This window comes from Aplysia californica, unplaced genomic scaffold (genome assembly GCF_000002075.1).
Source record: "Aplysia californica isolate F4 #8 unplaced genomic scaffold, AplCal3.0 scaffold00053, whole genome shotgun sequence".
In the NCBI taxonomy this organism is placed as follows: domain Eukaryota; kingdom Metazoa; phylum Mollusca; class Gastropoda; order Aplysiida; family Aplysiidae; genus Aplysia; species Aplysia californica.
Genome location: NW_004797323.1, coordinates 1,696,999 through 1,713,533, shown reverse-complemented (window position 1 = coordinate 1,713,533; position 16,535 = coordinate 1,696,999). Strand labels below are relative to the sequence as shown.

The 16,535-nt window shown below is 39.9% G+C and overlaps 1 protein-coding gene and 1 pseudogene across 1 annotated transcript in view; one reads left to right on the top strand and one right to left on the bottom strand.

Annotated features, from left to right (window-relative positions):
• Window positions 1–10,320, top strand: part of LOC101856496 (pentatricopeptide repeat-containing protein 1, mitochondrial) — a 17,114-nt gene extending 6,794 nt beyond the window's left edge. The window contains exons 5-8 of the mRNA XM_005092816.3: window positions 1,666–2,694; window positions 4,968–5,084; window positions 6,242–6,424; window positions 7,631–10,320. Coding sequence (XP_005092873.1) covers window positions 1,666–2,694; window positions 4,968–5,084; window positions 6,242–6,424; window positions 7,631–7,807 — 1,506 coding nt within the window. The 3' untranslated portion in view covers window positions 7,808–10,320. The remainder of the gene's footprint in view (window positions 1–1,665; window positions 2,695–4,967; window positions 5,085–6,241; window positions 6,425–7,630) is intronic.
• A 2,211-nt stretch (window positions 10,321–12,531) lies between these two features.
• LOC118477266 lies at window positions 12,532–14,747 on the bottom strand (annotated as a pseudogene).
• Window positions 14,748–16,535: the final 1,788 nt, after the last annotated feature.

Sequence of the window (16,535 nt, the reverse complement as noted above, 5' to 3'; positions counted from 1 at the left end):
TCACCCTCTTCTTTCTCTCTCACCCTCTACTTCCCTTCTTCTCTCTGTCTCTGTCTCTCTCTCTCTCTGTCTCTCTCTCTGTCTCTGTCTCTGTCTCTCTCTCTCTCTCTCTCTCTCTCTCTCTCTCTCTCTCTGTCTCTCTTGTGTGTGTGTGTGTTGTCAATATCTTTTTCATTTTATTTATTCACATGTCTGCCTATTGAGAAATATGTGCACTGAGTTTGTGGCATGCCATAGGGCTCAGCATGAAGTATTTCTGAGACAACATAAGTATTTAAACTTTTCTCACTCAAGATGAGATGTCAGTCAAAAACCCATGTCATCCTAAAAAATGAGTGAATTGCATTTTTTTTTCCATGTCTAAACAGTTGATTATAATCAATGCTGAAGTGCTTAGGAATGTCCTGAACACCTATCTTGCATGTCATGAAGTCCTCTCAGCACCCAGGTGAAAACTTTGCCCTTTATCTTTTTAACAGTCTGCTTATCATACCATACTTAACCCTATCTGTGTCGTCGTGTTTTACTATTATATCCATTTGACGTGGGGAATTCTGTGCCACCACTTTCCAAAGAGGAACTTTACTGGTTAATCCGATCCGTACGCTTTGCATAGCGTTTTGTCAAAATGATTTGTTGAAAAATACTGAAAGTTTCCAAGAGATCTTCGTACTAGAAGTATTCTAAAATGTGAAGAATACAACTCCAGGGGTACAAAATGACTCCAGGGCGTATAGATGGGGTTAACATGTTGTGTGTTGACGTCTTGATGATATTTTTTTTTCTAAGCAAAGAGAAGCCCATCAAAACGATATGTCTTGTCATTTAGTGATTGGGAAAAATGCAAGATTTGGCAGATAAACAACAGAGGAAGAGTAAAGAAGTAGGACCTTCCAATGTTGTCCTCCAACAACCCACTGATCACAGTGATGTTTACCGTACAACAAGACATATACAATAAACACTCTGTATGATAGCTACATTTTATTTGTATGAATGGTGGTCACTTTGGAGTAATAGTCATCTTACTGAAAGAGGGAGTGGGCATAATATTTGGCATGTGATTTGTGAAACGAAGGTTGCCTCAAAATTAAGTGATGACTGGGACACACACCGTTTGCTCTGCTGGTACCATACTTGGTCATGAGGTGGATTGCTCAATGTACTTGAACTTGGATTGTTTTTAGAAGTTTTCAAGAATTTATTCTGACTTGGCTCACCCACTCACCCTCTCATTAAGTGTCAACTCGTCCTTATGCTTTTACCCACTAATTCTCTTTTCCCCTCTCTCACTCGTCTATTCTCTGATACATACACTTATCCACTGTCTCGCACATTTGGTTCTCACTCCTTCTCTCCGTCACACACTCACTCCTTCACTCACAGCCATATACTGTACCCACTCACTCACCTTTTCATCACTGTACTAAAATATTCACTCTCTCACACACTCATTACACACTTTTGCAATCCAACCATGTGTCTGTCTATGTATTTCTCTTTACTTCTGTTTGAAAAATTCGTTCACGTTCCTTTGTAAGAAAAGCTTTCTCTTTGGCCTGTGAGTTACGAGTAATTCTTTCTCTTTTATCTTTTCCCTCTGTCCCTCCCCCACATACACACTTTTTAAGCAATTCTCTCTCATTCCTTCTCTTTTTGATTCAGGTTTGGCTCAAGATGAAAGAATACGGCATCACACCAGATACAAAGATTTTCAACCTGTTCATTCGTAGCGCCAGAGACTGTGGCATCGGGAAACCCTCTGAGTTCCTGGCTGCTCTTGGAATTTCCAGTCGTGATCTGAGTCACCTGACTTTGTCTCCTGCCATGGGGCTTTTGACTGAGAAATCTGAACTATTCCAGAGAGTCAGAGACTCAGCTGATTCATCAGAAATTGTTAAACAGGAATATTTACGTAAAGATCGGAATGCTTTTGAGCTTGAATCTGCTACAAGAGCTGATCAGGAGTGGTCTGGAATTTTAGACTTTGAGCACACTAGTAATGCTGATGGTCGAATAAAAAGAGGAGAAAATGAAGATATTCGTCACTTGGGTTCTGATGTTGAAACTCATGTTCCGGATCATCTTGAAATAATGGGTGGAAGAGTTAATGCTGATGACGGAACAGCTAACCTCAAAGATGCTGAGAATTACATTAATGTCTGTGCAGCAGAGGTTGATAGAGATATTGCAGAGATGTTTTCTCAGGCAGATTCTGGGAGAAATGCAGAAGGAGAGAAAGTGTATGAATGGTGGGAGGATGAAGCAGATACTTCAAGCTCATTCGACAGCTATGAGCACTTTGTCACTGTGACAAAAGGTTTGAGTAAATCTAGAAACAATGAATTGTCTAGCTCTGTATTCTCAACCCTCTTGTCTCAAGAAGTATGTTTGAAAGACATGGAGAAATCGCTGGTTGCTGGCATGCCAAAAGATTTGAGAGATTTGAACAAGCCAGAAGCACGACTGGCATTATTAGGTGGGGTGCCAGAGCTGCTATCTCAGATGGACAGGTTGGGTTCGGATCCTGATGTGAAAACATTCACTCAACTTCTTTCCTGTCTGCCCAACACGGAGTCAGCTGAAGTTTATCTGCTTCTTCAAATGGAGAGTAGGGGTGTCCGGCCCGATGTGGACTTGCTAAATGATGTCATGATGCGGAGGAATATGCGGCATGAGAAGGAAAGTGTGAAGGTATCATGTTCCTCTTTCTACTCATCTCAGGTCTGTCGATGACCAGAGTGTATGATTATAATGTTGCATATCGTCAGTGTCGTGCCACAAACACAAATCCTAAATCATTTTTTAAAAATTTGAAATAAATTAGAGATAAAGAAAGTGCCCAGATCAGAACTATTCCTTAAGTGCTTGTTATTTTTAAATTAAAGATTTGGAAGAAAATGATGAAACTGAATGAAAGTGTATTGTGAGATACCCAATGGTGTCTTTATTCGATTGACCTCCTTATATCTAGTAATCCCTAGCAATTAATTTAGGCGATTGTGGAATAATGCCTAGGATAACATTTTTGTCTGCTATTTATTGTCTCCTGCTAAGGCTGTCAGCAGAGAGAAAAATGTATGCCTACAAGGCGCATTCAATAAGCCTTTACCCAGGCTATGAAGAAATTGTCATGCAACACTCAAACTTGTTGAATGTGATTTTTACCATTCTGGAAAGATGCATGTGGAGTTTTTGGAAAATCCGATGAATTATGTGAACTTAAGAGTACTTTTAGTTTTAGTAAATGTAGTATTTGAATACCAGAAGATGAATGGAATTTATTTTAAATGGAAACAATGTTAACAGTGAAACAATGTTAACAGTGGAATCTTTTGAATACCACCCCATAATGAAATCTTTATTTGCAAGGAAAATCATCAGTGACAGTTTTGAGAATATATTAAGTGTTTACCTTGCTGAAAGCTCTTCTTCTGAAACTGTTAAAAATTGGTTAAGGAAGTTTAAAACAAGCTATCTCTCCATTCTTGACCGACTTCTAGAAAGGCTCCCTACCATTGTTGTTCTGGAGGAAAAGTGCGTCTAATAAAGAAATTGATACTTTACACACCTTGTCACACCTTGTCCACAGTGTTGGGGTCACTACAGTCGGAACATGTCCATCTCTGCCCCCCCCCCCCCCCCCACTTCCCTCTTCAGGATCCATTCCAGAGTCTGTCTGCTTATAGTCCCCATCATAATCTGGTTGGAGATCCATCGGACTGGTCCGCACAGATGGCTGTGTTTCCCTTCTCCTCTTTGGATCCCCCTCTCCTTCAATCTACCTACCTAAGGTGTGGGAACCACTATCTGCCCTATTCTTCCTCAAATTTTCCCTTACAACGGTTAGGACGGTTGGTGTGTCCAGTGTCAAATTCCCTCCCACTTTTGCTTCTCCAGCCAGCTTGTCTGCTCTCTCGTTGCCGATTACCCCTGTGTGGCCCGGGCAGAAGATCCAGAAGATATTTTACAATCAACGAGTACCTGTTAAACAGTTAACAGGTGCTACAGAAATGAAAATTGGCTCCAATGATCATGCACAACCATCTTTTCATGCCAAAGATATCAGCAGGTTGGGTTCAACGAGTTTTGATATCAGATAAAAAAACAACAAGTAAAAGCTGACTGTTGCAAAAACACATTGAACTAGAATCAGGTTTCAGAAGGCACTCAAACCTTTTTTTGAGTTGTAACATGGGTTCATCATTTTGATATCAAACTAAAATCCTCTTCAATGCAGTGAAAACCTCCTTTATCCTGATGGCCAAAGAAGGCAATGGTGCAACTTTCAAGTGAAAACGTTCTGCTGTCCTGTTTTAGGGACAGTGAGGGTATCATCACAACAGACTACTAAGAAAATAGCCCTACTCTCACTTGAGACTAATATTCGCCATTGTTGATGAAACTATAATCAAATTTGGTCAATAAATGACAAGGGAAGCTACAAAAAGGAATCCTTATGCTGAACAACAGTGCTTGGAATCAGAGCTCAGAGTCGTGAAGTTGACTCAGACAATTAAAGCAGTGTGGTTACAAAATTCCCCTACTCCCACCCTATTTTCTGGATAAAGCACCTGCTGACTTTTTCCTTTTCCCAAATCTTAAAAAAACCTTCTCAAATTGCAGCATTTCTTTTGTGCTGAATATTCTCTATCTGCAGTGTAGGAATGGTATGTGTCCTATTCAAGGACTTTTGAAGGTCAACAAAGGTGGCAAAAGTGTGTCCATTCACAAGGTGGCGGTAGAGAATCACTGAGAGTATCAAATACCACCTTTCTAGCTTGCTTCTTTCATTGTCAGGGTAGACTTATTGAACTCTTGTAGCTTCTACACTGTATCCAACCTGAAGGACTGATATTGTAAGAGTTTATGTGAGCCTTTTTTTTTTGGGGGGGGGGGGGATCACATGAGTATAAATTTATTGGCACTTAAACTATGACTGTATCTGTATGACATGCTATCCGCAGGCAGTACTTCCCATAATGTCCAAGCTAAGACTGAGCCCTAACATGAGAACGTACGCTGCCTTAGCCCTGTCGTGCCGCACAGAGGAACAGGCCGTTCAGCTCATGGAGGACATGCGGGTAAGTGGGATGGATGCTCACTGCCTTTGAGGGGAAGGTAACAACATTTTGCTTGTTTGGTTTGATGGTGTGGGCAACTGGTTGGAAGGGATGATGGATGCTTTTATATGGTCTGCTGCTGTCTCTTCTTTTCAGTCTGTTACTCTTGCAGTTTCCGAGACTGCCTTTATGTCAGTGCAAGGTATCCTTGATATGTTGCTTCATGCCCTGAGTTGTAAGTCTGAGTGGGTGGCTGGTGGTAAGACTGATAAGTGTTTCTTCCTGCATGGAAATTAATTGTAAAAATGTTTCAGCCCCATCAGACGGAATTCCCGGTCTACTGCGAATACATGAACACTTCATTGTGCCTTATTCCTCCGTTTACCCTATAATAGTAGATATCGACAACCTCATAGAGGGTGTGTTGTATGTCAAAAATTGTCAGCCTTAATTGCCACTTTTAGTGAGAGAATCAGTGATTGCAAATAGGGCTGAGGTGCTTTTCAGAATTAAAAAATTTCAACATGAAGTAAACGGCTAATGAAACAAGCATTTTGACAGGAAAGAAGGCTTGGTCTAAACTGTGTATAGATGAAATTACAAGGGTATGAAAACTTGTCTATCGTTTGCGGCTAGACATAGGTCAGGTCTACAGGTACAATAGCAGTGGTGTTGAAAACGATGATGGTGCCAGTGATGAGGATTCGAATAGATTTAGATCTAGATCTGGATTTAAGAGTGAAGGACGGGGGTTTGTTTGTTTGTTTGTTCGAGTGGGTATTTTGTGGTGCTATCGACATTGATTTGGAGGAAAGGGGTGGCCATCTGGTGGATGTGAAATGGATGGGGATCCACAGTGACTGACACTTAGTAAAAAAAATCAAGGAAAAACTCTGGTATTAGTTTGAGGGTATACCTTCAATAAATATTGTGACCTAGTTTATTTGGCCATTTCATCGCTTGCATTGAAAACTTTTGTGATTCTTATGCTTTTTAAAGTAAAATTTAATTTGAAGAATGTAAGCCAAAACCACTGATGCCTGTTATCCCCTTTCCTTATTGATTTTTCTAATAGTTCCCTTTTGTTTTTTTATTTTCTGCCCATGTACCAAAACATTTCACAAGATAGGCTACATCATTTGTCATCTATTAAATTCTCAACTTTGTTCCATTTTTAGGCCGCCAATTTGGAGCCAAGTGTAGAGGTCATGGGTCACTTTATATATAGCAGTGGTACAAGATTCAGCTACAAGCGTCGCATGCTGCAAGTGATGGAGGAATTGGGTCACAAGCCCAACAAAGAAATCATCTCCATTCTCGAGAGATCTTTGGCAAACACCAAAAGGAAAATTATTGAAGCTGTGAGTAGTTTTTGACTTTCTGACTTTTGGTTAGTGAGACTAGGCTCACAATAATGTCAAAGAATGTAAGTGACATGATGTTTAGTGGATGGTCTGTGGGGTGGGTCCCTGGAACAAGACGATATCTCTGACTGAAAAACAGGGCCCTGTAGGAACCAGCACTAATAAATCATCATGACCATCATCTTGAAGTGCCAGCTCTGAAACGGACATAAGCAATCATGGTTTGCCAGTCATTTCACTGCTCAGATGCTCTGAAAAAAAACTATAGCAATGGCATGCTTTTAACTATTGTCTTCAAACTTCTGCTGTATCTGACAGTACTTTTTGCTCTTACGTAAAGGTGACATTGGCACCACAGTTTTACTGCTAGTTAGAGTTACCTCATTCTGTGTGCTTCTGACCAAAGAGAGCCAAGGCTTGTGGCTTCCCTTGTGCATGTGAACCCTGTCTGTACGCCCTGGGGTCATTTTGTGCCCCCAGGGTTGTATTCTTCACATTTTAGATAACTTCTAGTACGAAGATCTCTTTGAAACTTTCAGTATTTCTCAAAAAATCATTTTGACAAACTGCTATGCCAAGCGTACGGATCGGATTAATGAGTAAATTTCCTCTTTGGAAAGTGGTGGCACAGAGTTCCCCATGTCGAATGGATTCAATAGTAAAACATGATGTACGGATAGCGTTGATCACATTTTATCAGTAGCAGGACTACGTCTGGCCAAGCCAATACAACGATAAAGAAATTATGTTCGCAGAAGAGATTTTAATTGCACTGAGGTGGCACTTCATAATCCTTGTAGTCATTTATAGAAGTCGCCCCCCTAAGTGAAATGGGTTTTTAGACAGTACCATAGTCAGTTTGTGCTTCAGTCTTCTTGTCTTAGTTCCTGTATTTGTAAATTCCTTGACCTTTGTCTTCAGGTAATCATTTGGGAAATTTGTTGGTGGTTGTGGCAGAAAATGAAATGTATGTCTTGTACGAATTGCTGTGAAGAATATTTGGTACAAATTTTAATTGGTCCTGGAGCAGTTTTCCAGTAGTTTGTTTCGTTGGGTTTTTTAAAAATATCGGTCCACTATTCTCAAACAAACAAATAGAAAGTGTCAACTGCTATAAAATCGAAAAGCACGATGAGCTCAGTTCCTCCCATATAATAAATGTTTGCAGGCACCTGTATATATCATTTTTTAAATGTATTTCAGGAGAAGTCTGGCGAAAACAATTACCTCTTGTCAGACCAGTTCAGGATTCCATTCCGCAATTTCTTGAATTATTATCGTGAGTGGCTGTTGCGTACAGAGCTGAAGAGACCGCCACGACCCTGGAAACCGTCCAAGCCACCAGCTGTGAACGAAGATGAAAAGTCTTCCTCCAATTGAGAAAGGACTTTGTTTTGTACCTGTGGTGCTGCTTTGCTTGATAGATCTACATGTCATGTGATTGTGAGGTTTTGTGAACTTTCTTGTCCCTGAGAGGCATAGATTTGGTGCTTGTGATGTTTTAAATTCTAGGGATCATTAACCATTTAACTCCTAGAGCAGCGTTGCATGGAGTCTATCGATTCACACCTATAGCAGCATTGTGCTGCGTTTTGATCGCCGAACGCGTGACATTGCCATGGTCTGCATTTTTTTTAGGTCTAGGAAGATTGTCCGATTAGAATTAACCGAAAATGAGGTTATGAAGGAAAGGTAGAAAAGTTTTTTTTTGTTTGAGTTTTTGAATGGTCGAAATGACCGAAAAATGGTGTGTATGTGTAAATGTTTAAAGTAAATATGGTGAAATGGAGCGTGCAATAGAGTTTGAGCTAGGACAAATCCTTAGTTTGGTGACCGTGGGCTCCCATTGTTCGTTTCTCACATGTTTTACCATTTTCAAGGGCTAATTAAGAAAATTACGTAAATTAAGTAATGTTTTATTTTATATTTCCTGTCTTGAACAACTTTATGAACCCAATAATGATAATAATATTATAATAATAATAATAAATGAATTTATAACGCGCCAGAATCCACAAAACCTGCTCGTTGGCGTTTACAAAACACACTCACACACACACATGCACACACACACACACACACACACACACACACACACACACACACACACACTCACACACACACACGCACTTACAAAAGCTCTAAAGCTCAGTACCACTACGACATGCATAAATGTTCAAAAAAATTTTAAACAAAAAAACTGACATATTTCAGATATGGAGTTCCAGCATTATAAATATACTTTCCTGAAAAACATTGTCTTCAACTTTGATTTAAATTGATCAATTGAAAGAGACATTTTAACCTCTTAATCCAAATTGTTCCAAAGTTTTGGGGCACAGATGGAAAAGGCCCTTTCACCCAACATTTTTCTGGACCTAGGCGCTTTCTCACTGGCAACCAGTGGAGGGTTTTCAAAATATCATGGGCATGGTCTGAAAGTTTTCTCAAAGTTACAAACTTGCAAGTCTTGCTGCCCTGTTTTGAATCTTTTGAAGTCTGGCAAGAGTAGAATCTGGACTGCCAAGAAGAAGGGTATTACAATAATCAAGGTGACTTATAATAAAAGCATGAACAAGATTTTTTGTGGTATTTTCATCAATAAATTTCCTTATTCTGCCAATGTTTCTAAGATGGAAGTGCATGGTTTGACAAATTCTGGTGACGTGTTTTCTTTGAAAAATCAGGGTCAAAATAAAAGCAAAGGTTTTGTATGGCACTTGATTTTTCCACCATAGCAGTTGCATTGCCTTGATCCAAACTCTCAAATTGTACATTTGCTCTTAAGTGATTTGTTCCCATTAAGATTATTTCTCTCTTGTTTATTGTCAAACATCCAGTCCTTGATATCTTGAAGACAGTTTTGAAAGGTTGAAATCTGTTGATCTTCTTTTCCCCGGTTGATTGGTATGTGCAGCTGGGTGTCATCGGCGTACATGTAATGTTCTAACTTGTGTTGCTTAACAATGTCAGACAATGGAGTTGTGTAGAGTATAAATAACACTGGTCCAAGGACTGAGCCTTGAGGGACTCTATAATGAAGCTGAACTGACGATGATCTCACACAGCCAGCCTCTGGTGTAGAATTGCCATGAGAAGATGTAAGTTGAACTGATTGGGATCGGTCTTTGAGATAGGATTCCAGTCATTTGAGTGCAGATCCACTGATGCCGAAGTATACTATGAGCCGCTGTAATAAAAGGTCTTGGTCGATGGTGTCAAACGCTGCGCTCAGGTCAAGCAAAATAAGGGCTGTACACTGTTTTTGATCAGTGTATCGGATGATGTCGTTGTGTACTCTAAGGAGGGCAGTCTCTGTGCTGTGAAATTTTTTATAGGCTGATTGACATTTGGCGGCAAGACCCTCAGCTGATGAATACTTTTTGAGACGTGATGATACTAGCCTTTCCAAGACTTTTGATTGGAAATTGAAATTGGAGACTGGACGGTAGTTGCTAATGAGGTTTTTGTCTAAGTTTGATTTTTTGAGCAGTGGTGTTTCGAGCGCATGCTTAAATATGGGTGGGACATAAGCCTCTTGCAGACTGCTGTTCACTATAGAAGTTACTGCTGGTGTAACTTCTGCAACACAGTTTTTTATCAGCCAAGCTGGAATGGCATCTAACAAACAGGTCTTATTGGTGGAGGTTGTAAGTATTTTGGAAATTTCCTCTGTTGTTGCAGGCTGGAATTCATTTAAAGATGAATTTAAATTTGCCACCATTGATTCAGCTGGAGTTTGACCGAACTCGTCTCTGATCTTTTTAATTTTGTTGTTGAAGTGATCAGAGAAATCCTCTGCCAGCATCTGCGCATCTCTGTGTGGTGGCAGGTTGACTGTAGTTTCATGATGTAAGAGGCCTGTAATTATATTAAAAAGTTCTTTAGAATTGCTTCTATTGTCATTGATTTTATTTTGAGCATGCTTCACCTTGGACTCTTTGATAAACTGATTAGTCTTGCTTTTAGCTTTAATGTAAGCCTGCCTGTGCACCTCCAATGTTGTTGTTATCCACTTCTCAGCTAGTCTTCTCTCTTGTTTTGACAATCTGTTGTCATCTTTGTACCATTGATGGTTCGGGCACAGGCAAATTTTGCGTTTTCTCAAAGGGGCATGTTTATCTAGTAAACCAGTTATTAAAAGATTCTATTTTTTCTTGTGGTCTAGAGGTTAAGGTGTTCGCCTCTCAACTCTCATTCAATAGGTCCTGGGTACGAATCCGGATAACGACAGTAAATTCTATTCTCTAAAATTATCTCCTTTCATATCCTTTCCTGCTCTCTAACAATGTTGTGTCGTCTGCTTTCCTCTCCTCTTACTGATCCCAACCCTCTCACCTCCTGCGCCCCCTCCTCTGGGCTCCTGACTCTTTCTGTAGCCTTTCTACTGCTACTACTTGACTCATTCTTACTGCTGTGTTTCAGCCACATCCCTGATCTTATTATGGTAGGTAAGATCTACTCCTAGCCTTCTCAGATAAGGGCAAAAAATCTCGGAGGTCCCGTGTTTAAGTTGCGCTCATTAAAGATCCCTTGGTGATCCAAAATCGATAAGAGTAGGCTTCAGCCCCCACCCGGGCTAAATTCTAAATTTCCTACAAACTGAAATGTTTAATGTGTCCCGCGCGCTCATATGACCTTCTGTCATTGCGAGCACCGTAAAACACTTACTTTACTTTTCCGATCCAGCGGCCGTTCTAGTCCTCCGGTCTGACGATATGGCAAAGAATTTACAGGTTTTAATCAGCTGTGCTTTGTCGCTGTATAGAGTATTTCCGATGTCTGTGGAGGCAGGTAGGTAGGTACTACCCAGGTCGCAAAGTGCAGGGCAGTTAAAGAGGTGGTGTGGTTCTGTTTCATCCTGGCAGTCGCACAACGGGCTGTCGGGTGGGGTATCCTTGCGGATCCTATTAAGGTAGGAATTTAGTGGGATGTGTTGTGTTCGCAGGCGAAAGATCATGACTTGTTCTCTTCTACTCAGGGAATTTATTGCATCTTTTGAGTTGGGGGCTGTCATGTGTGTAAATACAGTTCTTCCAGTTTTGCCCATTGCCCATCCATTCAGCCACTGTTCCCTGGTGTTGCGTTTGATGATGTTCTTGGCTGTCTGTTGTGATACTGGGTTGTGAGGTTGTGTTTGTGATGCTTCCTTCTTGGCAAGGGTGTCTGTTCTGTCGTTTCCTGGGATGTTGTGGCCAGGTATCCACTGTAGAGTCAGGTTGACGGCATAGGTCTGTATGAAGGTGTTGATTGTTTGAGCCACAGATAGGCTGGCTGGGCTTTCGAAATTCATGTTTTCCAAAGCTTGGAGTACTGACTTTCCGTCTGTGAAGATAATAGTGTTCTTGACTTTGTTTGGATGTATTATGAAAATGTTGGTCAGGTGGAGGATTGCTGCTTCTATGGCGACGGCTCAGCCTCATAATTTGTACAAAAAGTACCGGATGCATCAAATAGCTCTTCACATGTTTTGTCAGGATGTTCAGTTCTTACCCCAAAGCCTGCGTTTATAGTTCCCTTGAAGGCTGACCCGTCTGTGTAAACATGAATTGAGTCACTAGGGTAGGAGTCAATTGTCTTCAGAGCTGTTGTCTTCAGTTCTACTGGGTCACATTCCTTTTTCACTCTTTTATGATGATGGAAGTTTTGATGTTGGCATTCTTGATGTTAGTGTTTGAGGGGAGTTCTGGTCTTAAGGGTTTCAGCATTTCTCTGTTACATGGAAAATGGTGTTATTCTGCTAGTTCAGTGGCTGTGTCAAGTATTGATCTTCCATGAATCTCTTTCTTTGGTGTAAAAAAAAACACTTACAAAAAGAAAACCCACAAAAAAACAAATGTGGCTTCTATCGAATATTTACAAACAAACAGCAGGCACAATATGAGTTATGTCTACATATAGGCCCAGGAACAAACCTGTGACAATAATAAAATTGGTCTATGATACTGAAGCTCAGAATTCACTGTACAAATGGGATTGAGCATAATTTTAGAAGTAATTCAACCCACACAAATACATTACCATTTAAGGAAACATGCAGTTTAAACATTTGAAAGATGGTTTTCAATTGTTAGAAACAACAATCATAAAGGGATGAAACCTCTTTAGCTCTTGTCTTCATCTGAATGAGTTGAGTTTCCAAACTCTCTGTCTTCATCTTCATTGGTGTCAAGGGAGACTGTTTTCTGGTCAGGCCTGTCCAAAATTGACAATTGTTTGGGCATCGCTGGAAGACTGGTGAACTGGTTTGCATCGCCCATTCTGCAGTTGCCATCTATGACATATAGGCGTAGGGTGAATTGGCATGTCAAAGTTGAGTTGGCAGAAGGTGAGATAATTTGTCCTTTGTACATTTGTAAATGATGTTTCAATGAGTCATCTTCAGGAGGGAGTGATATTGTACTTTTTTTTGTTGCTTGCACCATTTTTCTGCCCTAACTTGTCCACACATAGCATCAGCATCTGCACCAAACACTTTTGTCAAAACAAACGTTTTCATGTCATTTCTTACATCTTCATCCATTTCAATACCCTCCCCAAAATGCTGTAATAGTTCACATGCTTCCAAATTGCTCTTCAATCTTTTCATAACAGATTTCTTTTCATGGCCATAAAATCCTGATGTGTGGTCGTTACCAATTATGATATGGGCCGCTTTCATAAGCATGGAAACATTTTCAGAAAGCATGGTGCAACAATTGATTATTTCATTTGATGAAGAGCTGATCCAGGATCTTCCCCGATACGTACACAGCCTGTGTCCTCACTGTCAGTGACAAGAGGATTTTTAAGCTGTCTACGTTGTATCATGGCATAACTTGACAGTAACATCGTATCTGCCTCTGTTTGTTAAAAAACAAAATTCGTGTTTGCCACCTCATATTCCAAGTTTGTTGCTTGCTATCCCTCGATTACATAATTTTTTCAGAAGTCTAGAGATGTTTTCAGTTGGTCTTTTACAAGCTTTTGGGGTCTCATTTTATTTTTTTGATTTATCAAAAAGCTGTTGAACTCTGAAGGTCCTGGAAATTTGGTATCCGGAGTTGGGTACTGGTTGTGTCCATGTGAATACTTGGCAGCCCAACGGTCACGTTCATCATCCTTAATTGTAGATGGCAGATCATATCTGTCATTGATGAGGATAATCTGACTTGCTTCTGAGTGTCTTGATAGCACTAAGCCACAAACGCTGTTTAAGTAATCTCTCTACCTGTATTCATCCCAATCTCTCTTTCTAGATTCTCGATCTTCCATTGTTGGACTTCATGGTAGTCTACAAATCAGTACCATTTCAAAAAGGCTGATGAAGTCCTTTGTTATATCTTGAGTAGTTTCTAAAGAAAAGAACTCAAGGAGTCGACTTTTAGCTGTCTTGTGCATAGAGCCATCAACGTGTAACATGAAAAGAGATGCCTCTGTAATCTTGTTTTCTAGTTACATTTCGAGGTTGATACTGCCTGATTCTTCAGCAATTTGTAATAGTTCTTCTAATCCAAAGCTTTCCATTTGTGTTTGCTCCATTGGGGCACCTGTTTCTCTGCGAATGTGCAACGTCAAGACTTTTGGTTGTTTCTTTTCATCTTTGCATTCAAGGGTTTCATTTTTGTGGAGATTTTCCCTTGAAGAAAGGTTTGTAACTGGACTTTTTGCTGTCTTGAAGAGCGCTGTGGAAGTCTTTAACCAACTCTGTGAACGCGACAACACCTGTCTGCAGGAATCTCAGCATTGAACAAGAGATTTCAAATATGTCACTTTTGAAATCTTAGAGAGTAGCCAACAAATCCTGAATAGCCCGTTTGTCTTTTTTCATTCTAGCAGGCTGACACTCGACATGTTTTGTTTCAGTGCTTACAATTAAGATTTCCATTCAGCGCGTTCTTGATCTACGCCACATTATTTACTTTTTTTGTAGTAGAAAGTGAACTGTTTCTCATTCTAAAGAAGACTTAACAATCCCTCTTTGAGTTTTGAATGTAGATTCATGGTCATTTCTATCCACATGTCCAGAGACATACAGGAGTATGGATGACCTGACGTGGGCTGGGCAAAATGTGAACGGAAAAAATTCAGTTGCTCCTCCGGAAGTGACGTCAACATTGCCCAAAAATCTGCGAGCCGTAGAAAATATTCCTGGTTGTCATAAGCAATCAAACCTGGTAACATGTCAAATGAGATGTCATATACTCTTCAGCGTCTAGAGCATGGCATGCATGGACATTTTGAGCCAAAGGGTCTGACATCTCTGAATATGACACCCAAAACTTTCCCATGTCTGTGCCAGGCAGCGCATATACTTGCTTGACTAGTTCTCTTTATTTCAACATCTTCCTCAAGTTGCCTTGTAGCTTCCAGTAGGTTTTCTTGCGATTCATTGGAAATATTTTTGAGTACATTTAGATTATCCTTTACATTGTCTGAAAGATATTTGCTGTTCACTATGCTGTTCAGTCTGGTGTGGACTAGAGCTTCTCTCATCAGAAGAATACACCTAATGCCCCTTCTGTAATGTTTCCCTCGCAAAGCTTGGTCTACAGAACCCGATGCAACTACTTTCGCTGCAACTGGAATGTCAGCTAACCCAGATCCTTTGAAACGTTTGAAGATAGCGTGCATGTATGACATCTGTTTATAAAATGCACCGAAAATCAGAATTATGTCCTTAAAGAGAGTGTGGTTATCATAGATGTACACTATAGAACTAGATACAGTACGCCCCTCTCTCGCCTTGCTGCGCGATGGCCATATTTGACAGCGGCGTCCGCCATGTTTTTTATGGCAAGTTGTGTGAAGGAGTTCATGCTAAAGCAATGGGCTAGGCATGTTTTCTCTCTCTCTCATACGCGACAGGCGAGGCTTGGTTCTTGTTGATTTTTTTTTTTTACCTGGGCGCCGTGGCGTACTATATCTAAATTACTAAATTGCAACAATACGGCGTTCTTTCTACAATTAGATCTGTAAATAAATGTATTATTAAATAGATAGAGATAGAGATATGGGCTTTAAAAAAAAGAAGAAAAAAAAACAACCTTTATTTCTTCATCAGCACTTTATCTATGAGGTGGTTTATTTCTTATTGACCGAATCAAAGCGTATAGGGCCTATAGAACTTTTAAAAAGAAGTATGAAAAGATGTGGGTGTCATGGGAACCTCCCTTAACCACCCTACGCTCTCTCTCCTCCCAAATCCCAATACCAACACCCCTCTCCCCCCCCCCCCCCCCCCCCCCCCCGGGCCCCCCTCAGATATATGAGTTTGGCATTAAATTAAATCAAGATGAGCCATAGGAAAACAAATCCAGAGTTTTTCAGCCTTTAGGTGTAGGAATGCAATGAAGCTCTTGATAAAGCAAATTCATTCAAACAAATGATGAATACATGTACTGGTATTTTTAAAATCGTGTTAAACTTTCCCTTGTGACATTTGAACAGGAAACTGTATTTTTCATTCATATGTTCACTTTTTAAAAAAGTATACTAAATTATAAGTAGTGTTTTCTTATATCGGTATTAAACTTTGGTTTATATTGATTTTAAGAACTAAAGTAGACCATAAACAGCACTTAAACTAAAGCTCCTTCTATTGCTGTTTTAAGTAAATCTAATTCTAGACATTAATAAAACAACTGTGATAACTCTGGACTCACTAAAGATAAAAAAGTGAACTTAAATGTTGTTTTGTAGCCTATTCAATTGTTTTTCTACTCAGTGTAGTGATAACTGAAACAAAAACCTTTACTAAGGTGTTTTTGGACAACATTCAATAAAACAAAACAATAAAAAGTACACTGTTTCAGTTTAATAAAGACATTTCCTGCCCATTGTGAAAAAGATCTAGCTGCTAGTCAACCTTAACTTCACATGGCCCAGAACCTTACTGATGGCTCTTTATGTTTTAAAAAAGAAACCCGGAGTGACTATTTGTGTCTATAAGACATATTATGCACTAAAAATAGATGATGTAATTAAAGAAAACAGACATCACTGAACTGCCTGACAGAACCAGTAAGACGTTAATCCAGAAAGGGACAAGAGGTTTCACATGCTTGCACCTTTAAGAGAATCGCTTTGAATCAAAACAGAACGTTAGAATCAAATAAAACATGTAAGA